Source organism: Fusarium keratoplasticum, chromosome 2 (assembly GCF_025433545.1).
Source record: "Fusarium keratoplasticum isolate Fu6.1 chromosome 2, whole genome shotgun sequence".
NCBI lineage: Eukaryota > Fungi > Ascomycota > Sordariomycetes > Hypocreales > Nectriaceae > Fusarium > Fusarium keratoplasticum.
The window spans coordinates 3,291,192-3,313,998 of record NC_070530.1 but is presented as its reverse complement, the minus strand read 5'-3'; the positions used below and the strand labels follow the sequence as shown (position 1 = coordinate 3,313,998).

General features: G+C 54.2%; 6 protein-coding genes across 6 annotated transcripts; 2 read left to right on the top strand and 4 right to left on the bottom strand.

Moving 5' to 3' along the window:
- Positions 1 to 892: 892 nt before the first annotated feature.
- NCS57_00292800 (Aa-trans domain-containing protein) lies at positions 893 to 2,437 on the top strand (the record flags this gene model as incomplete). The annotated part of the gene is made up of 4 exons (XM_053052946.1): positions 893 to 1,298; positions 1,344 to 1,535; positions 1,584 to 1,978; positions 2,024 to 2,437. 4 exons carry the CDS (start codon positions 893 to 895, stop codon positions 2,435 to 2,437), a joined length of 1,407 nt encoding a protein of 468 aa, XP_052918192.1.
- Positions 2,438 to 2,842: 405 nt separating this feature from the next.
- On the bottom strand, positions 2,843 to 8,760 carry NCS57_00292700 (uncharacterized protein; the record flags this gene model as incomplete). The annotated part of the gene is made up of 4 exons (XM_053052945.1): positions 2,843 to 7,959; positions 8,002 to 8,089; positions 8,133 to 8,670; positions 8,714 to 8,760. 4 exons carry the CDS (start codon positions 8,758 to 8,760, stop codon positions 2,843 to 2,845), a joined length of 5,790 nt encoding a protein of 1,929 aa, XP_052918191.1.
- Positions 8,761 to 10,653: 1,893 nt separating this feature from the next.
- On the top strand, positions 10,654 to 11,424 carry NCS57_00292600 (uncharacterized protein; the record flags this gene model as incomplete). The annotated part of the gene is made up of 1 exon (XM_053052944.1): positions 10,654 to 11,424. The coding sequence occupies one exon, from the start codon at positions 10,654 to 10,656 to the stop codon at positions 11,422 to 11,424; it is 771 nt and encodes a 256-aa protein (XP_052918190.1).
- A 43-nt stretch (positions 11,425 to 11,467) lies between these two features.
- On the bottom strand, positions 11,468 to 13,287 carry NCS57_00292500 (uncharacterized protein; the record flags this gene model as incomplete). Its single annotated transcript, XM_053052943.1, has 3 exons — positions 11,468 to 11,872; positions 11,916 to 12,216; positions 12,260 to 13,287. 3 exons carry the CDS (start codon positions 13,285 to 13,287, stop codon positions 11,468 to 11,470), a joined length of 1,734 nt encoding a protein of 577 aa, XP_052918189.1.
- Positions 13,288 to 16,114: 2,827 nt separating this feature from the next.
- On the bottom strand, positions 16,115 to 18,343 carry NCS57_00292400 (uncharacterized protein; the record flags this gene model as incomplete). The annotated part of the gene is made up of 2 exons (XM_053052942.1): positions 16,115 to 17,897; positions 18,006 to 18,343. The coding sequence occupies 2 exons, from the start codon at positions 18,341 to 18,343 to the stop codon at positions 16,115 to 16,117; spliced, it is 2,121 nt and encodes a 706-aa protein (XP_052918188.1).
- Positions 18,344 to 21,536: 3,193 nt separating this feature from the next.
- Positions 21,537 to 22,398, bottom strand: NCS57_00292300 (N-acetyltransferase domain-containing protein; the record flags this gene model as incomplete). The annotated part of the gene is made up of 2 exons (XM_053052941.1): positions 21,837 to 22,398; positions 21,537 to 21,787 (listed from the first exon to the last, which is right to left on the bottom strand). The coding sequence occupies exons 1-2, from the start codon at positions 22,210 to 22,212 to the stop codon at positions 21,537 to 21,539; spliced, it is 627 nt and encodes a 208-aa protein (XP_052918187.1). The 5' UTR covers positions 22,213 to 22,398.
- Between the last annotated feature and the right edge of the window lie 409 nt (positions 22,399 to 22,807).

Here is a 22,807-nt window from a genome sequence, read left to right as displayed (position 1 = left end):
GGGATGCGTTTTCGCCACGATAGTGACGATATTGTCCCTGTCACTGGAGAGAAACAGGGCAAAAAAGTCAGGCCAGATAGGTATATCAGCATGTTTCGAGTAGGCGAGATGAGACTTGCCCTTTGCCAACAGTCGCGGGCATGCCGAGACAGTCTCCGCAGCGATAGCAAAGTGGTGCGGGCAATGTATGGGGAAGGCTTTCCCCGAGCACAGGCCTATTTATGAGGTGCACGGCCGAGATAGCCCGGAATGGCGACCCCTGAGGGGAAGACGTGTGGGGATGATGACGCCGGCCGCTGTAGACTTCCCTTGGAGAAGTGTCACTATCAGGAACATGTCCTGACCAGAGCCTCACCGAACGAGACTTGAATTCCGGGGAACCCTGTAAAGGGGGCGTTCTTGTTGGAGTCATTGGAGAAGGGCGCACGCCAGGGCATGGTTGGAGACTGTCGAACCAGCGGAGGGCGGAATTCACTCCTGTTTCCAAAAAGAGTTGCTGATGTTGCATTGACTCAAGCTGATTGGAGCGGACGACCCGGCACCCAGCTAGCACGACTAGAGCCTCGACCTTGTCTCTCTTCGAGAATGGAAGTTATCCGCGGACGACAAGTCGAACTAACGACCCCGGATTCTCCATTTCCCCAGAGGCTCCTCCCCCGCGTCTCCAACTGCAGCGTCTGACTGGCACCTTGTTGATGGTCCCATCGACGGGACAGCAGGGCTCCTTCCCCGTTGACCGAGGATCCTAGCAGTGCCTTGATAAGCTCCCTAGTCTTAGACGAGTATTTAAGTAGTTTAGCATCCTGCCAAGTTTTGAAAATCAAACACTCACTCCTCCCATCCCCTCTCCACTCCGCCTGCATCTCTTAACTCTTGCATCGTTATGCCCATCATGTCAAAGGATTTCAAGCCCGAGTATGACACCGAGGGTGCTCCTCGAACTCCATCCCGAGCCGGCGAGGTCCTCGAGGACAACGTGGTCGAGCACGATGCCGTCTTTGGTGCCATCACTGAAGACGGTCCAAACTATCGAAATGTTGGATGGATTGGCACTACTGCCCTCATGATGAAGACCCAAATAGGTCTTGGAGTCTTGTCTATGCCCGTTGTCTTTGATACTCTTGGCATGATCCCGGGCATCATCCTCCTTATCACTATTGCTGGCATCACCACCTGGTCAGATTACATTGTTGGCGTCTTCAAGATGCGTCATCGACACGTCTACGGCATCGACGACGTTGGAAGGATGCTGTTTGGCCGTATTGGCTACGAAGTGTTTGGAGCCATGTATGCTCTCTGTAAGTTGTCCTCACCTCCTAAGCTGCTCCAGTCTAACATATTAGATTTTACTTTCGTCTCTGGCTCCGCTATGCTGAGTATCTCGGTTGCCCTCAACGCTCTGTCGACCCACGGTGCCTGCACGGCCGTTTTCGTGGCCGTTGCTGCCGTCGTCACCTTTATGGTGTCTAGCATTCAGACCCTCGGCCGAATCAGCTGGGTGGCGTGGGTTGGTGCAGCTTGCATCATCGTCTCCGGTTAGTCTCTCTTCCTGCAGCAGCATGGAGCCAATCTAATGGACGCAGTCTTTGTCGTCACCATTGCCGTCGCCCTTCAAGATCAACCCTCGGCCGCCCCGAAAGTCACTGGCGAATGGAAGTCTGACTACAAGCTTTTCAACAACCCCAGCTTCACAGAAGCCATCTCGGCCGTCTCCACCCTCGTCTTTACCTACGCCGGAACTCCTGCGTTTTTCAATATCGTCTCGGAGATGCGCGATCCTGCCCAGTACACTCGCTCCCTGACAGTCTGCCAGGTCACGGTTACTGTCGTGTATATCATTGTTGGCACCATTGTCTACTACTATTGCGGATCCTATGTTGCGTCGCCTGCTCTTGGCTCGGCTGGTCCCCTTATCAAGAAGGTTGGCTATGGCATTGCTCTGCCCGGCCTGCTTGGTTCTGCTATCCTGCTCTCACACGTAAGACGCCCATATACATACCTCTAGCCAAACTAATTGTTATAGTTGCCTGCCAAGCACATCTTTATCCGCATCCTGCGAGGATCCAAGCACCTTACAGCCAACACTACTATCCACTGGATCACGTGGCTGGGCTCTACCCTCTCCGTGTCTGTCGTGGCATACGTCGTTGCTAGTGGTATTCCCGTTTTCGGCGGTCTCGTCTCCCTGATTGGTGCTCTTTTTGGTTCCTTCCTATCACTCCAGCCCATGGGCTGCATGTGGCTGTACGATCACTGGAAGGAGGAGCGTACGGTGCGATGGCACCTGATGGTTGGGTGGAGCGTCTTCATCATTGTCGCCGGTACCTTTTTGATGGTTGCCGGAACCTACGGCTCGGTCGTTGGAATTATCGACTCATACAAGGCTACGGGAGGGTCAGCTGCATGGTCTTGCGCTGACAATTCCAACTCTACCTAGGAGGGCATGGTTTAGATGTCGAAGCACCACGACACGTTTGACTCAATATACGCATTTATCCGCTGCATGTCACGCTCCACTCACAACGAACCTAGTTCGGATAACAACGGCAATCACTGGCTGGTAATCACGCCATTCAAAGGCGCAAAAGTCTTGTTTCACAGCGAATCAATCAACGAAAGAACCATTCATTGGACGGATAATGGCGACAAATCAAAAATGCTTTTTTTTACGCTTGCTAATTTTCAAAGTGGTATACACCAACGCCAGAGATAAGAGACCAAACACCACGAGATTTCTGGTCCAACTCGTGACCATCGCTAATCAATGTCCGTAACCATGTCCAACCATGCCATGCCCAGATTAATGTCCGAATCGTTATCATCACGTCACAATTTGACTTGACTACCACAGCTGCACAAACGACAAGCTCTTTCTAAGGGACTTGTCCAGCCAGGATCCGTCCTCACGCGATCCAGCCGGGGATTGAGTGCGAGCCCAGAGTCCTTGCGACGCAAAGTCGCGGGGCGTGTCGCTGGCGGCAGGGAGAAAGGCCGAGGTCGATGAACCGGGGTAGATTGGGGGCGGCGGGCGCGACTTTTCCAGTGTGCGACCACGGTGCGACGTGCCCGACTCGGCGTGCATCTTATCGTAGTCTCGCAGAGAAGGAGTCAATTCGAGGAAACGAGGGGTTGGGATGGAAGTCGGCTTCCACAGCTCATCGGCATCCGACGCCATGATGAGAGGCTCCTCATCGGACTTGGACCAGAGCTGGTAGTTGGTCTCGCTGGGGTCCAGGTCCATGGCACCCTTGTCCGAGGGTCCACTGGCACGGATCGCCTCATCCAGGGCAGCGAGCCATTCGGCGGGGGTTGCGTCGATGCGACGCACGCTCTTGTCGGACTTGATAGAGGAAGCTCTGGTGAGAGGAGGCATCGAGATGAGCGAGTCGTCTGAAGCGACAGAAGTAGTTCTCGGGCGGACTGTCGATAGAGCCATCCAGTCAAGCTCGACTGGTGTCTCGGCCGGTGCGCGCACAGACCAGAGGCTATCTGAGCTGAGCTTCGGCAGAGGCTCCTGCGAGATGCGCATCTTGGGTCTCGTCTCCAGAGCAGCGGGGGGTTCGGAAGTAGTACGGAAATTGTTCCGGCGGTGCTTCAGGCTGAATAGGCCCTCCAGGACGAGGCCGTCCAATTCGCGCTGCAGCTCAACAGCCGCGGCATTGGCCTTGGCATCCCAGAGAGGGGCCATGTTCCAGAGATGAGTAAATCCAAAGTCGGGGTACGCCTCCAGAGGTCGTCGGGGCGGGCGCATTTCGAGAGCCGCCGGAGCCTTGTCGGTGGTGCGGTATTCGGTGCGACGGTGGCTGAGGCTAAAGAGGCCGGTCGGCTCCTCGTCCGCAATGATAGCGGGAGTGGGCTCCCACAATCCAAAATTGACCGCCTCGCTCGGCGTACCGGTAGACGACTCGGAGCCGCTCACTGAGCTTGCAGAAGATGCGGAGCTAGATCCGGACCACAAACCATCCTCGGATGGCACCTCGGGGATAACGGGCTTGCTGCTCCAGAGGCTGCTGCTCTCAACGAAAGCAGGCTCGGCCTCTCTGGGCTTGACTCGGGGGACGTCATCCATCACCACGAGGTAGGTGGCCCAGGTCTCAGGGTCGGGCTGGGGGAGGCCATAGGAGACCTTGGGGAGGACTGGGGGTTGAGACCACATGCCGGGCAGGGGTGTCTTTGTTCCCCAAAGTCCGTGGTTGGGAATATCGGCCTTCTTTGCTGGGGGGGTCCAGAGGGAGTTGCTCTCAATGATAGGAAGGTCGGCCTTTGCAGGGAGAACGCGAGCAATGTCGTCGGCAGGTAGATATTTCTTCCAGGTAGCTTCGTCTGGCTGGGCGAGTCCCTTGGTGGGGCTGTGAACGATAGGGCTTGGAGACCACAAAGCCATGCCAAAAATGCTAGTAGATTGCTGAGGCTGATGCTGATGTTGTAGCTTGGGATGTTCAGACTTGAGTGGTGAAGACTGAGGAGGCAATGGGAAGAAAGATAACAAACGACTGTTGAGATTTGCGTCGGCGCGTCGGCTTTGTATATGGAAAAGGGCGGCGGAGTTAGCGGACTCGGCGGGCAGTTCGGCGGGCTTGGAGATAGAGGACGCCTCGTGCTGGATGCAGACGGGTGTCGCCTCTGCGGGAGTGAAAGTCCACGTCAAGGGACTGCGACTGGGCCTGGCACTGGCTGCAGGGGTGTGATTTGCAAGCAACTGGGGAAACTGTGTCTCATGAGTGGTGCTGTCGTCATTGATTGGAGCGCCAGACAAGGGTCGAGGCACGGGCGCGCTGCTTATTGATGGCTCAGGCGGGTTTTTGCTTATTGAAGCAACTGGAGGCTCGGGCCTCGGAGGGGTCCCCATGGCGGCATCGGCTGCCGAGCCCCCACCAAGCGCAATCAGATGCGCATCAATTTTTGCCGGACCCTGGTTTTTTCCCTGGCTCTGCCCCTCGCCCTCTCGCGCTTTTCTGTTGACTCGCTCCCGGAGATCCATGTCCGCCAGCGTCATTGGTGGGTGGGGGCTTTTCCGCTGGCTAATCTGGTCGGGCCCTGCCTTTGGGGGTGAGCCTGCGTGTGACGAAGAGATATTAGTTGGGGCTTGCCCTTTGTTGATGCCGCTGTCTGAAAATTTGGCCGAGTTTGCGTCTGCGTCTGCAACCTGTTCTGCACGCCCATGTGCCGCTTCTTGCTTTTGCTCGGAGTGAAGCCCGGATTTACCATAGTGGGGCCCGGTCGTGGATTCACTTGTCCGCTCCGCAGGTTCCAGAAGGCTGACAATTTCCCAAAGAGTTGTTTCGTCAAACCCTTCTTCGTCGCTGTCGTAGTACGAGGACGAGTCGTCGTACGTTTCGCTGTCAGAGAACTCCTCCCGTTCGTAGTCGTCCATAGACTCCATCACCTCCGTAGTGGTGTCCACCTCCACTTCCACGCTCCTCTGCATGTGTGACTGTGACCCCGACCCTCTGCTGGCCATTGTCCCAGGCATGGCGCCGATTGTCAACCCAGACATCCCTCGAGTTGGCATCGCTGGCATCGTTGCCCTGTCAGACCTCTCACCCCATGGGAATTGGAATATCCCAAGTGTCCCGCGCCTATCAGGGAGTGGCTCCGGATTCTCCAGTATGTCTGGGAGGAGTGTGACACGCTTGATCCGCCGTGGGGGCTGGCGGGGAGGAGCTGAGTGCTGGACTTTAACTTCCACCACTTGGGTTTTGTCCGCTCGCCAGAGCCCATGATGCGCAACCTGGCGTTTTGGTGATCGTGATGCCTCCCAGAGCCTGTTACTCTCAATCGTCAGAGGTTCCAGATACCTCTTCTCTCGTCTGATGGTGTCTGGAATTTCCTCTGGCGCCATGTCTGCTGCCTTGGAGGCAGGGGTCCAGAGGGATGGTGCACTAGGGGTAGCAGCTACAGGAGTGATGGGGCGCCACAGCGCCTTCGCCGCCTTGGCATCATTCTCCGTCTGACCAACCAGAACCTCAGATTCCTCGTCGTATTCGTGCTCAGATTCTGTGTCTGGAGGAGTAGGACTAGACAATCCGGGGAAGGATGAGCTTGTCAACTTTGTTCTAAAGCCAGTCTGCGATAGCAGCGACTGTAGATCGTTTTCCGCTTCCAATTGCGCTCGTCTAAACGGCTGCCCGTGTCGCGAGTCGCGCCTGGGCGATCCCATAGACACAGTCGACAGGGAATCTCGGAGCATTGTGTGCCGAATTGCTTGCCATTGGTTCTCCTGCTCGTTCAATTCCAGCTCCAGATTGGCCAGCAAAGTCGCCCTCTCGTCACCTGTGGGAAAAGCCCCTGCCAGCTCCGCGGGGTTGACATTGCTGCCAGACCTGGCTAAAGCCATTTCCAGCTCATCCTCAGAATCTGGCGATGGTTCAGCCTGCACCCTGCTGTTGCGGAGCAGCAAAGGAGCAGGCGGAGGACTCCGATGCAGCTTGACTGAGCGCCCCCTGTCTGAAAATGTTGGCCGAGCTTCCCCCACTTGACGTGTCCGCTCGGAGTTGAAATCCTCGGCACCTTGCAAGTCCGATGCAAGTCCGGTGCCTTGTTTAGCTGGCTCGTGCAGGGGGTGCAAGGGGTCGTGACCGTGAGCCTCGCTCAACGATGGGGTCCCCGCAACTCCGAGCCCGGCCCGCTGGATTTTAGTCGATTTAACCGCAACTGCCTCTTGCACGTGCGTGGGAGCAATATCCCAGTTGAGAAAAGAGTCATCGTCTGGAATCGTGGACCCAGGAGAGAGCCTGTCAAAGCCGTCGGCCGGAAGAACAGGCGAGGACCTTCGCTCGTATCCTCTCTTGTGCAAGGACGATGGCGTTGGGATTGATTCATCCGAAGGCGAGATGGAATGGGTCGATTGGGCAGGGCTTTCGGGACTTTTCACAGGCTGGACCTTTGCCGCCGGGCTTGAAGCCAGACTCAAGACTGGAAGCTCAGGAACAGACATAGACCGCCTTCTCGTACCTGTCGCCTTGGAGTGTCCACTCCCTAGCAAATTAGCAAGCTCGCTTAGCCGAGGATCGGTGGGCATAGGTGGCGGTGTCTCGAGCTTGAGGATGGAGCTACAGGAGAGCGATCGCTTGCGGTGTTGTAGATTCGGGGACCCTTCTGCTGGAAAGATTGGGCGATCGACATTTGCTTTCCTTGGTATTGGCCTTGGTCGATGAACTATCGAGGTAATCCTTGCCAATTCTCCTATATCTTTATCTTTTGGCTTGATAGGCGGTGCTGATTTCGTTTGGGCTCTTGGCGTGCGTGTGGCTGGATTCTGTGCATCGACCGGCAGTGAGAAGTTGACGACGGTCTCTCGCGTGGCCCGGGAGGGATACGGCAAATGTCGAGGCGGGGGCTTGAGATTAGACAGATTTGGTGTCGATGGCTGCCTTGGGGATCGTCGTCGAATCTCTTCCACCCCTGGAGATAAAAGCGCCGACGTCGTAGTCGCAGTTGATGTGGGTTTCGACGTAGGAGTGTCATGGGATTCGGTATCTGAAACTGCCACCAACAATGCTTCCTGTCTCCTTCTTTCCTTTTGCGCAACCGCCAAGTCCACCGTCGCAATCTTGGAAAGCGGGTTGTGGTCGTGTCGCAAAATGGGATTCGATATGACCAGTTTCGTGTCCTGTCGGGGTCTCTTTTCCAAGCTCTTCATTTCGATAGACAACGGTAGCGTCTGGGCTCGAGGCGGTGGGAATAGTTGGCCTTGCACCGGGACTCCGCCCATTCCAAGAGTTGCTTGTCCGGCAGCTGGCATCGAAATTACCGGAAGCTCCTTATTCACAGCTGTCATCGCGCGTGGGATCCTCTTGGGCTCCTCCCAATCTTCCCTCCTAGCCTCTTCATGTTGAATCGAATGGTATGAGTCGGCGGTCGATATTCCTCGGCTCTGCAAATGTCGGTACGCATCGAAGGCTGGTTCGGTCGGGGATTCAGATTTCGCAAAACGGCTCTGGAAGTGAGCGAGGATTGCTAAAGGGTAAGCATGGTTCGTCAGTAGGAAGAATAACCTACCGATCAGAATCGAGAGGCCAGTTGCTGGGATTACAGTTCGCACAACCACAGGCAAGGTCTCGATGCCTAGTATGAGAGGGATACTTGCCTATACTCGGTCAGACAAGACTCCTTGTGTTGGGATTACTTACTGCTGTCCAAATACCCAAGCCCACAGTCATGAAAAGAGCAGCTCGGCCACTGACAACTCCCTCCCAAGAGTTGCCATGAGAAACGACTCTTGTCAAAAGAGCAGCCACAAAGACGAGGTCAACAGCGGAAACCACGATACCAATCGGCAAGACTGATGTACGCGCCAGGCAGATATCACCAAGCTGTGGTCGTTGAAAGCCGACAAATACACCTCCCAGAATGAGCCGCACAAGGACGAAACCTTGGGAGGCCAATGCATCCACGCCCGACCCCTTTGTAGACTTGTTCAAAGTCCAAATCAGGCTTTGCTGCACAGATACCCGGGCAAACTGGTCAAAGATGGAAGCAAAGGTGATGGTGACCTGGCAGCTCGTCGAGGCGGCATTAATCAGAATAGAAGTAAAGTCAACTTGAGCCCACAGGGCAGAAGAAATAAGGAACGTAATGAGGGCCAGCCTCGGACCATCTCGAAGAATATTCGAACAACCTTTGAAAACGATCGGGACGGTTGAAGCCGCAGCGTGGACAACGAGGCCACTATCCAGGTTAGCTGAGACGCATAGTGAAGAGAGTTACTTACAATGCAAAGGCCGCAACCAGGGCCTGACGGGTAGTAGAGGTGTTCATAGATACGACATTAGGTTAAAGAAAGGACAAAAGAAAGAAACATTAAAGACTGGATGGAACTTGGATCAACCAAGACTGACCACGAACTTGCGCGGTCTGGAGAATCGAATACAAAAGAAAGGCAAGAAACGAAAGCAACGAAAGCATGAGTCGTTGATGATATGGATCTGCACTTGCAACAAACCATCTCGTCTCAGATAATCGCGTCAAACTGGCCGTGTTCGAGCCGTTCGAGTTCGCTTGAGTAGTCGATTGAATTCCGGCGCGGCGCTGAGCAATGATTGGACGGATGTCGCATCTCGTGGGGTCCCATCGAGTGTAGCCGGTAGCATCGTTTCGCGTGAAACCCCAGGCGTCGGAGACGTCTGTTACGGCGAGACCTGAGACGAAGGGGCGGCGCTTGATGGCTGGACGGCCAGGCGACGGATAATACATGACAGTAAAGAAATAAGACCGGGAGAGCGCTTATTTCAGTAACAGAAACCGGGTCGGGAAGTGAATCCGTCTTGGCTGGAGCATAGGGAGAAACCGGAGCGTTGGTGCCTGACGTCTGGGGGACGTGCTCGACGACATGGCCTGAAGACCATCACGATCAAGTCAAACCAAGCATCAAGAAATGAAGATTAAAAGAAGAAGAGAATTCATTGTCCTCATCATCGTGAGAAGAGACAAGAGTTGCCGTTCGGACAGTGACCGAGAGCTGGGACTGCGGGGCAATCGAAGGCTTGCCGTTGGTGCGCTCCAAGCAAGTCATGCAACGGGCAGGGTGTCAGGGTCCATCACCCGCATTGTGGCACTGTGGTTTCCTGATGCGGCTAATGATGAGGGAGAAGACGTTATTACCGAGGATATGGTGATGTGATGAGGACAAGTTTGGATGATGATGGTTAAAGCAAGGGAGCAAGTTAAGTTGGAGATGCTTCAATCCGAAGGTGCCCGAGCAAACGGGGATCGCTCTTTCCCAACTGGGCAACCGACACGCGACAAGAGCAAACTAACCCATTCCACCCGAAAACTTCCCCAGATTCTGATCAGCGTTAGCATCAGCATTCGCATTAGCACCAGGATTACAACTCCACTGCATTCATTGAAGGTGTAGTATTGGCGTAGGGTAGTGCCCATTGGATAAGCTTCAACTGTGATGGCGGTTCCTGGTCGAATGACCACAACTTGGTCCCACGACATTGGACGTGTTCAACACCAGGGCATCACCTGGATACAGTACAGTAGCCTCTTACTCACCACTCTCTTATACGTCTCCTTTGTCCTTCCGTTCCTGTCTGCCGGTCGTTCCCGGTCACCATCAACCTCACCGACCGGCCCGGTTCTGGACGGAGCCGAGAGAACACCCCGATCAGCCCTCCGGCCTCGACCCGCTGCTGGCCGCGTCCGAACCAGACTTCAAGTTCATCTTTCTGGAAACTCCGTGGCTTTGACTCTAAAGTCGACATGAGCGGGATGCAAGCTAATGCGTGCTACTCCACCGATCTTGTCCAGCTTGGTTTCCCCGCGAAACGAACTCACCAATCGAAACCCGCGGGATGGTCAGATCGAGGGCCAGCCACACCATTTGTTCACCGGGACAGAATGATTCCAAACGGTACCCTCACCTGCAGATACTTTGTGGGACGTGTAGATGCCATGTCTAACCAAGTACAGGCAATCGATGGTACTTGGCGAGTTTTGACAATCACGCCCTTGAGCGCCTCAGCTCGGTGCAATCCTCCGAAATGACTACAATCAAAGATTCGGCTCCGGAGGTGGTGACTCGATATCAACACCAGGTGAATCATCACGAGTATAAGATGCAAGAGCGTAGAACACTTGAATCATCATTATCACTCAGCATCAATCTCAAGCAAGCTAAACCAGTCAAGCTTTCACTCAATCAACATGGGCCGCTACGATCTCGAATACCCTAAAGAGGCTATCAACACCATCAAGCGTGAAAACGACCGCGCGGTGTATGCCCTCAAGACAATCCACGAAATTGTCAACTCTTGCCAAATTCTTCATGTCTCGTTCAACACTCCTTCTCAACCTTTTCCCGTCATCCTTCCCATGATCGGCCAGATGGGCTCTTTCGAGCGCCCCAGCGCTGATATCGGCGACCCCCTGGATCTTTACCTCCATGGCTACGTCTCCAGCCGTATCATGAATCTCGGCCGTGGTGCCGAAGAGGGCATGCCGGTGTGCGTTGCTGCGTCTCACGTTGATGGTCTCGTCCTTGCCTTGTCGTCATTCTCGCACAGCTACAACTACCGTTCTACGGTCCTCTTTGGCCACGCTTCGCTTGTCAATGACGAGGAGGAGAGGATGTATGCCATGGAGCTCATCACTAACAGCGTCGTACCTGATCGCTGGCGACATACTCGTCTGCCACCTACCAAGGCTGAACTTCAGAGCACTGGCATCCTCAAGGTCCGCATCGCCTCGGGCAGTGCGAAGATCCGCACAGGCGGTGCCCACGACGAGAGGCACGACATGGAGAACCAGGATATTCAAGACAAAGTCTGGACTGGCGTCGTGCCTGTTCACCAGACCATGGGAACACCAGTTCCCAGCACATACAACCGGATCGACGTGCCGGGCTACATGTCAGAGTTTATCAAGGACTTCAACACCGACAACACGCAGTATTCTCTCGATGTGGCCAAGGACTAGTCCCTGAATGGTCTATTCAAGATTAGATAGAAAATAGATGCAATTACCACTGCTCCCAGATCTTGCCCGGCAGCACCGACCTCATAATTTTCCAGTGTCCGGCCGCGCTCTTCTGGTGCCACTTGGTAACCTTGCCGGTCCGGTTCTTAGCCAGGACGTCCGTGTCGTCGCTATCCAGAAACTCCTGCTCCCGGACTTCGTGCTGCGGCGCCAGGAAGGCCTGTCGGGCGCGGCTCCGAAGAAAGTCGCTAGGGACCGGGCGACGGAAAGTAATGTCCCCGGGCGTCTTCCGGCAGAAGATAACCATGTTGGTAAAGTCGCTACCCCACCGCTCAACGTTGGCTTCCTCACGTGGGCTCTCACGGAAGATACGGCACGAGGGGAAGACCTGCTTGATAGTGCGGTAGATCAGCTGAGGGGCAGGCAAGCTAAAGTCACCAGCGTAGTTCTGAACAGTTAGCACGAGTAGCTATGTGGCTGAGGGGACTTACAATAGCAATCACTCCGTCGGGCTTCAAGAGAGCACCAAGTCCCTGCAGGAACTCGAGGGTAAACAGGTCAACCGGCTCAGCACCACCTGTAAAGACATCGTGGACAATGTAGTCGTACGACTTGGACTGATTGACGAGGTTGGCAGTGTAACTGACAGCATCCGCAATGGCTGGGGGGTTGTTCTGGCGCATGTTGAAGTACTTCTGGGCAAACTCGTGGACGACTGGGTCAATCTCGACAACTGTAGTATCAATGCCGTGGGATACAAGAGCAGATGGAGTGGTTCCGATACCAAGACCACTGATACTGTTAGCCAGATACGGCCCCAAAGAAGGCGACTTACACAACAAGGGCTTTGGCCTCAGCATCAGGAAGAGGAGTCTCCCTCTGGATCAACCGGACCGCCTCAAGCATGACAAAAACACCATAAATCGGCTCGGACACCTTCTGTCCCTGGATTCGCACCCATTCTCCTCCAAGAAGACTATGGTCGCATCGCATTACACGGAATCCCTGTCCCAGGTTCTCCAAGATCGAGATGTATCCAGTCAACGACTCCTTGCGTTCCAAGAGTGTCCAATTCTGCGCAGCCAGGGTGCTGTTGAGCGAAGCCGTAGCCATGGGCGTCATGACATGTGTATTCAGCACAGCCGTGTGCAGCAGCGCAGGGATAGCCAAGACGAGGTACTTTGACGGAGAAAAGACGGCATAGATGCCTGCCAGAACCAATTCCAATCCAACACGAGTAAGCCAAAACGCACTGCCGATCAGACTCTGGAGCTTCTCGTTGGCGATTCTCTCAGCCAGCCGGAAGAAACCCCAGGAACCAATGCCAGGCGCCGCATCCGCAACGAACTTGGGGAGCATGCTCAGATCAGCATCTTCAAGTTGATCGGCCACACAAGCAGCCGAGAAGACTGCCAGGGGGAACAGAGTCAAAGCCTCGGTGACAAGAGGACCCCACCAGCAACCCAGGCGGTCACTGAAGCCGCCGGCGAGATATTGGATTGCCGGGACGTTCAATGCGATGATAGGGAGGAGCTGGGCTGTAGGCAGAGGCAACACGTTGCGGAGGAACAAGTTTCCAGCCCAGCCGACGAAGCAGCCAGCCATGATGACGGGGGCATGGGTGACGGCCGATGGAATAGAGCCATAGACTGGAGAGAGGTTGAGCTGGGAAACGCTGGACGCAACGCCCAAGAGTCCAAGAATGAAAGCAGTCTGCAAGTAGATGGAAGTCTGCTTTGCAGCGCGTCTCGTCCAGGTGTCTTCCTTGGCCTTGGCTGCGAGGTCTTTGAGCTCTCTCTCGAAGCGCTCAGGCGTGAACCCTTCAGGCGCGCCAGTCGCCTTTGAGGTCTTTTTGGGGGCCATTATGCAGTGGGAGAGCGAGAAAGTAATTGAGAACAAAATATACAAGTAGAAGCAACAATGAGGGACGAGACGGCGGTCAAATGGCCTGCACCTGAGCTCCGAAGGTTGGTTGAAGACGCGACATTGCAACAGGAGGTTGACGTGGAGTCTTTGTTCTGATCAAGTGTGGCGGTGCTGTGGCTGGAATTCATGGACAGCATCTTGGCACTGGAGGAAGCGATCAAGATATTTTCGATATTGTCAGGAATCTATTGTCAATGGTTTCGGAAAAATTTGATGGTGTTTTGGAAGCAATTGAATTTTACTTCTTTTGTGTTGATGCTGTTGATGTACAAGCGTAACCAGACGTAACCATTCCGTCCTACTATCTATCGATTCTGTTGCCAATTATTGAGAAGCCAGCTATCCTGTCAGAGTTTGACAGTGTAATTTCTGCCGTCCGGTGATCAAGACGAATTGAGATGATCTTCTCTCATGCCAAATTTGAAACCGATTCATCCTCTCCCTCGTGTCTGTTGGTGTCGCTTTCTACTCGTGACGCTCCCAGATGCTTGTTCACACGCGTTTCACTAGCCTCAAGAAGCTCGCTAATCCGATATCTCAATAAACTCGAAGACTCTTCGGATGTATTGTTGAGTGTATAGGGAGCTATTACCGATTGTAGAAGACGTGTCTTCAATCAGAGATGGTCTGGTCCTGTTGATAAACATAGTTATGTTGAAAAAGCCCCGAGTCGTCGCTGATCGTTCCTGGTAGTAATGAGATGCTTCTCAGTGCTTGTTACCGGTGTTCGTATTGTACCAGAATAATCGGTACTTCAAAATATCGCTAGATCTGGACTGCCACAAGGGACCTGCGGTGGACGAAGGATAGCCACAGGACACTCCTGTAATGACCTGGATCAGGGCCAGCCTTTCTTCTGGAGGCGAAAGAAGCAGGCTATCGTCGAGCTGGAGTAGAGGAAGCTGAAGCTGAAGCTTCACGGCTTATGGATAGAGCCGAGTCCTCTGCAGCCGGAGTAAGCCGCAATGGGCGCTGAGGGGAGGGAGAAGCTGGTGTCTTAGGCCATGCATCCGGAGTATTAGGCCTCACTGCTGGACTAGCGGACCTTGAATCCCGATCATCGGCTCGTGGGGTGGGCGGCATTGAGGTTAGAGTAGAAGGGGAACTAGAGCGTGAGACCTCTAGCGCAGGCATCGAAGATCTTCTCGGCGGGGAGTAGGGCCTCGCGGATGGAGTCGGGGCTCTTGAACATTGTCCATCGAGCTCTGGAGTTGGCGAGAAGTATCTCGCTGCTGGGGTCGGCGGTATTGAGCCCGGCGTAGAAGGAGGACCTGAAATAGAGGCCTCTGGTGTATATGGGCCTGTCTCTGGTGAATAACGTCCAGCAGTTGGGGTCGAGGGCATCGAGTTTGGAGTGAAGCGAGAACTTGGCGAACAGTATCTTGCAGCGGGGGTAGGAGGCATCGAGCCTAGCGAAGAGGGGGAGACTGATCTCGAAGCATCAAATGGCCCTGCCTCAGGTGTATAGGACCTCTCAGTTGTATTATGGGGAGCACTTGAATCAAAAGCTCCCAATTCTTCTGTAGATGACTCTTCGGTATCCGGGGTGTCGGGTCTGGCCTCTGGAGTAGCGGGAATCGAATTGGGAGTAAGGGGCCCTAAATTTGGAGATGGCATCTAGCCTGCCGAATAACGGGGTGAATTGGACGAGTTTGAAGGATGCTGGCACATAGTAATGAATTGGTAGAACCTGATGAATTGATATGGTTGTGTTCTATGGCGTTGATGAAGAAGTTTAGATTAAACTCGACCATAGGCGGGGATATATGGCTGGCCGGCTGCACCTTCCACTAATTATCGCATCATCTATCGTAACGACGAAGGCTCAAGGACGCGAACTAAACAGTCATGTTGAGGTTCATTGTCTCGGTATTATCCTGCATTATCCGCGTTGTTGCCTAAGATGTGGCTTCTTGCTAAATGGTAAACTGCACATTGGCCAACGCCATTACAACTTGGCTGGGTTGCAAGGAAGAAACAATACACGTATTCCCCTTGTAATTAAAAACCTAGTATTTTGAATAGGCTTTGTTGGATGAAGGAGGACGTATTGTTGAGTTGTCGTGTGTAGATGCTTGTGTATGAGGCTTGAGTTGAGTTGTCACTGTTGAATTGCCCTTTCCTACCAACTCGTCTTCACCAAGCCCTTTCAACACTTAACACACATTACACAGTAAGCCTATATGTTGAACTCAAGAAAAACTTGAAACTTGATATTGCATTCACATATTCGAGTGATCGGGCGTCTTACAACCGTGCCATTAGTTGCACAACCACCACTAACACGACCCACGATAGCCTCTAGCTCTGACGTATGCCACGAACCAACTGGGTTTAAGGCCCGTGACAGGTGGATCTCGGCCTGGATCCGACGCATGGCAGTGGGCTCGTGCATGGCATGTGGAGTCATCGAAGCCAGCATGTTGGTTCTCATTTCTCAGCTTTTTGTCCGTCCCTGACTTGAGTTGATACATCACGTAACTGGTAGTGATACCGTTTGCATCGCTCATTCAATCTAATTCCCATCTCATCCAAGTCATTCAAATCATATCCCGTCATCCAGCGCCCGTCCATGCCTCGGCCTCCCAGAGGTCCGAGAAGGTATCATTCATCAAACATCAATAGCCAGAAACAACCGGCCACAGAGGCCCAATGACAACCGCCATGTCAACTCCTGCCCTGCCAAACCAAAAACAATCTAGTAACGACACAACGCCTGAATGCATGCCGTGACCCGTTCTTTTATCAGCAGGCGAAACCCTGTCTACATCCGTGCAGGATAATCCTCCATGTCGTCATCGCTGCTCTCCTCCTCCTCTTCACTGCGCGGACTGTGCATAGCACTGAAGTCTGCGCTCGGCATGCCGCCCAAGCCGTCGAGAATGCCACCGCTAAATGATGGGGGCGCCGAAACCGAAAGGTCGGCGTGGCTACCGTTGCGGCTCATCGACGGTTTCTCGGGCAGTTGCTTCAGCAGGCCTGTCGAAATATCCAGCATGGTCATAGCAAACTCGGTCAACCCCTTTCCTTCTCCAGGCTTCGAGCTCACTGAAAGAGTCCACCGATACTCTCCCAGACGCCGACGATACCAGTCAGCCTCCTCACGTCCTGGTGATGTGGCCCAGAGTAGTGAGCCAAACGTGCCAATCAAGGCAAAGTTGGTTTTTGACGCAAAGTACCAAAACGATCGCAGATGGTTCGGTGTCAAACGGTTGACAAAATCCATGGCAGAGATAAGACGGGCCTTGGCAGCACTGCGACAAATGTGCTGCACGTACGAGTCAACCGAATTCGATTCCGAAGCAAGTGACCGGATGATTCGTCGATGTAGAGTAATTTCGGCGGCAAAATATGCCAGATGGAGATATCCAATACTCGAGAGTCTGCTGCCTGGGTTAAACGACGAGTAAGAAGAATCAAGTCGAATCAACTGCGGTAGCCCTCCATACCACTCCTTGAGCTTCAATTGGATCGGCTTTGCGAGTGACAAGACGAGGTGTGTGCCTTGCGCACCTGCATTGGCGACTGTATTCATCGCATGTAATGTGTAAAAGGTGTCGAGGATCTCGGAGAGGATTTCGGAAAGTTGTACCACCCGCATAAACAACATCCGGCCCTTTTCGATATCCAGCTTCTCCTCTGCATCGTTCTCGTCCCACTCGACATCCGGAAAGTCATTGGGAGAGAGGGATTTCACTCCCCAGTTGGTAGAAAAAATGTGTGACGGTCGTCCATGAACCAGAGCCCCCCATTTATCCTGCATGTAAAGTGCCCAAGCCAGTCGTTTCCGAAGCCCCTTTTCCCACGGTGGAATCTTCCATCCTGAACAGTCCAGATGCAATCCAAGTTCATGGCCAAGAGCTACAAGCTGGGCTGTCGGTGCCCACTGGTCACCCTCTGGTCTCTGGGACAGGAGCAGACCTGCTTGGATCGTCGACAGCTTTGGTCGGAAAGTGGCCTCATCCAGTGTCGCACGGATAATGCTCTCGAGCTCCTTGACGTTGGGGCGAGGCAGACCAGCAAGATCCTCGCTCTGGTCCCACCAATTGATAGCGAGCAGGTAGACAGCGGCCAGCAGAGGCGGTGAGAATTCTCGATGGGAGCGTTCGTACTTTTCCATAAAGACATGCTTCTGTATAATGGGGAACCCTGGGTGGATGACGCGAAAGTAAATGTCGATCAGATGCCGGCCATGAGGGGCCACAATGGACTCGACATGATCAGCGTCCTGCTTCACATGTTCGTGCCCTGGTGTGCTGGAGTCAGGCAGCATCAAGAAGGTGTCGTGTTCACTGACTTTGCGGAGGGTGCCTCTGGACAAGAGGCTCTCGTCGTGGGGATCGAAGGAGGAGAGGTTGATGAGGGAGGGTTCAAAATCGGTGGTGGGACCGATATACTGGCTGTAGCGATCGTTCTGGAGGCCAAGCGTACGTTTCAGCATGGTCGGGCCGCCGACATTTGCCATCTCCTCCAGGAACGAGCTGCTGGCGGCGGTGCTAGAGAGGCTAGAGTTGTGGTTTCGTCGCCTGGATGCGAGACCCGGAGAGCTACAAGACCAATCACGTCAGACGAGTTGCACGAGTAAGACGGTTATCAAGGAGTAAAAGTTGAGTGGAGTGGCAGCCGTTGTGGAGAGAAGGCTGGGGATGACTGACCTTCTTTTCCCAACATCTTGGCCGTCATGAAGCTTTCTTTTTCGGGACTGGGGACTGCAGGCCAGGGAACACTCGGAGCCGGCAGCTTGGCACTGAGCACAGCCATCGTCATCGTCGTTCATGATACAGCTGGTACGCGAGTAGCGGCAAGCCAGACAGGGCGGGATGGGGGAGCCGTTGAAGGATGAACCCTCGACAGGGGCGGAACTGGCAGCGCCGTGGCCAATCTCGAGCCTATGGAAGCTGTCCTGGCGATAAGAGGGCTCGGGCCGTGGAGGCTTTGGAGCGATGGCGATAGGCGCCGTCCTCTGCACGGGGGCCGAGGACTGGGGAGACATGATGCCGGGGTGCTATCTGGAGTATCCGAGGCAATGGAATCACCATCAGCAACTCAATTCTGTCAGGGCGGACAAGGTTCAGGTTCAAGTCAGGTCAGGCGCCCGCTGCCCTGGGAGAAACGGGCGCGAGATGTTGAGCCGCAATGCCCTCAACGTCAACTCTATGGGGCTGCGATGCGAGAGATAGATGGCCCCACGGGGTCGGCAGTGACGCTGACGCAATATGCCCTAGCTACAACCACTGAGCAGCGAGATGATGTTGACGATGGCTAATAGAACCACGTTATCCAAATCAAAGTCGAAGATGGGCGCGTGCCAGTCGCACACGCGGGCAAGCAATGGTTGGTGCGAGATAACAGTCTGGGGAAGCGTGGACGGACAAGGCGAGGAGTGAAGGAGGGAAAAAAAGATAAGAGGTGTCCGAGTGTGTAAGTGGTTGGAGACAAGAGGGCAAAGAGTGGGATCCAAGATGCCGGGATGCCAGGGACTTGCTGGGATGACGGATGGCGGGCGCAGATGGGCGCCGATGGAGTCGGTCGACAGACGGGAGACCGGGGGGGTTAGCTGATAAGGCGGGCAAGCGGGGAGAGTTGACTAAGGAGCTGGAGGAAAACCGAAGTCGGTCTCGGTCCAGTTTGAGTCAGTTTGATATCGAGTCGAGTGGGAGTCGTGTCAAGACGCAGAGAAGGTCGCGCGATGCTTGGTTGCTTGCGGGATGTTTGCGGGCGGCGATACACCAGCACCCAACCAGACTCGACGGCCTGGGCTTGGTGCGCCCGCTGAGATCTGCTGGCTGCTTCTGGCTGGCTGCTTCTGATGTTCAACTCCAGGCGGGGATAAAGCCTGGGGAACCGGGGATAGGATTGGACGTTGGCCGACAAGCGATGCAAGGCGAGGTCTCAGATGGTGATTTCTGACCTGACGTGACTTGGAGAGAAGATAATCCGAGGGTTACTGTGCTGTTGTGCGCTGATAGAATGCCCCTCAGGTAACGGCGAGATAAGCTAGCAGGCCTATCAGAGTTGATGTCATCGAAACGGCCGGTGCACGCTCGGGGAGTATGACAGTGACAAAGTGAAACAGAATGTCAGTTGACCGTGTCAAGTCAATATGAGTATCTGCAGGATAAACGCTCAACCATGACAAAGGACAAAGCAGAAGAGAAAAGAGAGACCGCCTCAGCCAAGAAGGAGGATTTGCGACAAATGTGGAAGACAGGCATGTGAGAGAGGGGTACCTAAACGTTTGCGGGGAACACCACAAACAAAAAAGTACCTCGAGGGGTCTCCAGATCCCCAGCTCGGGGCAAGCCTTTTGGTGTCCCAAGAGGGCACGGAGTTTGTCCCGAATGGGGAACCTTGGGGTACCCTTTCCCCAGGGCATGGAAGCTGCACTGCATTGTCCACTGAACAAGATCCGGATGGAGCCTGTGTAACCATGGCCGAGTCACAGCCTGACCGGTCTCGCTTGTCCTTGCAAGGAGAACTGTGTAGCTGTCTGTGTGTCTGTACAGCTGCAAGAACTGAGGCCATCAAACAAAACAAACCTTGTCAACCTCGCTCAATCTCCGAGTATCTGGGCTGAGGGACCTAGCCCGTGGCCAGCCCTGAATCCTCCATCACCATCTTGAACCTCTGGATCCCAGCAACCAGCACCAAACAGGCAGGACCAGCGCAACGGGGGTTTCTCGGCGGCGGAGCACCAAGAATACCAAGAAAAAAAGACACCAGCTCATTTTCGTCAAGGGTGTAGCATGCGCGGATCCGACTCCAGGTCTTGTCTCATGCCGGTTGGGCCAGTTGGTGAGAGAGGATACGGCCCGCCATAGGCAGGATTGGATGGATGCTGAGTTGGAGGGCAAAGACTGAATGGACGGCAGTAGCAGAGAGCTTATCTCGAGAAAAGTAGAGGAGATAGAAATACATAATGGCAAAAGATAATCGCGAAAAAGAAAAGAGGAACCTCAACTCGCAGACGACATGAGCGTCGCATGTCGCATGTCGCGGGACTTATCGACAGGCAAGTCAGCGCTAGACATGATAGGTACTGATACACGCAGGTTGACCGTCCCGAGGGCGCAGACAGACGCCGATTACCAAATGGAAAACCGATTACAGAGCCTGTCTTCCCTCATTCTGCATGGTCTGCCGGTTGCTGTAACGTAATGGCTCGGAGGGTTGGTGCCTCTGGCCTCAGTGAAAAACGGAGCTGCCTGCACGGTCTCTGGCGGCTAAAATAACCTTTTTTTTACTGGCTCTCGCCTGCAGAATGAGACTCGAGACACTGGACGATGGAGAGGGTCCGACAGTCGACGTTGAATCGTACCGACCACCCGCGAATCGATACCCTTTGCTGTTGGTATCCATCTGCTCACTTTGCCGGTCTGTTCCATCCTGCGTCTGCTTGGCTTGCGATGCTCCTTCCCCTCTGTGACCCTCCTCTGTCTTGCCATTCTTGCCTACCGACCTTCTCCGTCTTGACGCTTCCGACTTGCTCCGATGACAACGACTCAACTTCCCCATCATCATCAAGTTATGACCGCCAGCCGCGCCTCGGCATCTTTCAAATTCATGATGCGAATCGATGAGTAACATTTCCCTTCTGGGATCCGCACGCGACTCGAGATCTATCAGTCCATCATTATCAACAGCTTCAACGTCTCGAGCCAAATACAGCTTCCATGATTGGCCCACAAAGTCCTCCCCATCCAGAGACTCCATGTCCCTGACGACATGCCGCATGCGCGCCTATCGATGCTGCCCGACAGTCGACAAGCCATTCGTCCTCACCGCGATCCATCTTGTCCGCCGTGGGGGCTGCAGGGACGTGAGGGAGTTGCCGGTCCTGCCCCGGTGGCCCATGCTCCTGCACGGACCGAGTCTTTACATGGTGCCAAGCCCGGTCCTGTGGTTTTGGATATCTCCGGAGCGTCATCGTCATGGTTCGGTCCGGGGCGATGGTTTGAGTTGAGGCTGTTTGATGCCAAGTGCGACGCGATAGCTTGTTCATAATGCGATCCATCGGCGTATCAGCTTGAGTGCCGACATCCACGTTATGGTCATGTTCGCTGAAGCGGTGAGTCGACGTTTATCGCTCATCGGTCATCTCAACCGTTGTTGAGTTGCATTTCTGCCACGTGAGGGTGGAGACGGTATCGTCCTTGATCAAAGTTGGTTCGAATATTGACATCTGTCTAAGGCGCCCAGACCATGGTCCTCTCCTCGTAGAGCTCGGTTGGCTCGCTGGATCCTCGTGCTGGGAGAGTCATTTCGAGTTTCTCTTGGACCTTGAAGCCGAGCCTCTCATAAAAGGTCACGGCGTTCATGGTAGCCTCAAGAATAACTGCTGCATTTTCGGCTGCTGCCTCCGTCTGAACTCGTCGAAGCAGCCCAGAAGCAGCTCCTCGACCACCGAACTTTGGATCCGTACAGAGATATGACACGTCTACCCGCGTTAGCCTCAATCAGCAACTCGGCGACAAGAGAAAACTCACGGTAATGCGGCTTATCACCGAGCACCTTAACTCTTGCTTCTTTGGTGAGAGCTGCATATGAGTCGAGATACTCCCGCCGGCAACAAGCCGGGAATTCGTCTTCGGGCTCTGACCGCGTTTGCCGCAGGCCATGAATCGCCCACTTGACAAAGCTCAATATCTTCCCGGTGTCTGTGTCTCGGGCGATGAGGACGCCCTTGTCGTCGCTGCGGACGTGATCCAACGTCTCTCTGCAAAGCCAGCCTCGAAGGAATTCCAGGCTCTCGGTGTTCGGAAATTGGGCATGCATCAGCAAATTGGGATCCATTGCGTCCAGATGGACACTGGCCATGCTGGGGGCGTCATTCTCGGAGGGGACAACAATCTCAAAAGACATTCTGGGTCTCAAGGTAAAGCAATTGCCGCAAGTCGGTGGTGGGAAGTTGATGGACCAACCAGGCTCACGATGTTGAGCAACTAACCCACGTGACCACCCCAGATCCACTCGGCAGTTGTCAAGACCCGTCGAGATGAGATGCAGGCTGGCCTCATCTTGGCGACGGTCAACATGGAACCCTTGTTGGGATATGTTGAACTCTGAGGTCGCTGTTCAGGTCAAGGTCCACGGCAGTCAACTCTGTTTATGAGAGACGAGGTGTTGCGAGCGAGACCGGTGCTATGCGCGAGACGAAATGCCATGAGCGAGACGAAATGACAACTTCCAGACACTTTCTACCGACGTTGCATCGACGCAACCCTGCCAATCCTGCAATTCCGGTACACTAACCGGCAATCTCAGATACGAGGTCGTATATGAGGCTATACCCCTGCCCTAGTTGTGGAACTTTATTTCGCTGGTCTGAGCCTTGATAACTACACGCCCGGACAACCGAGTTGAAGAAGCATAATTTCGATGCTGCTGTAGGTTTGCAGTTGTCATTGTTGCATAGGTCTGGTTGCCTCATACTTAAGCTTAGGATGCATGCCTAATC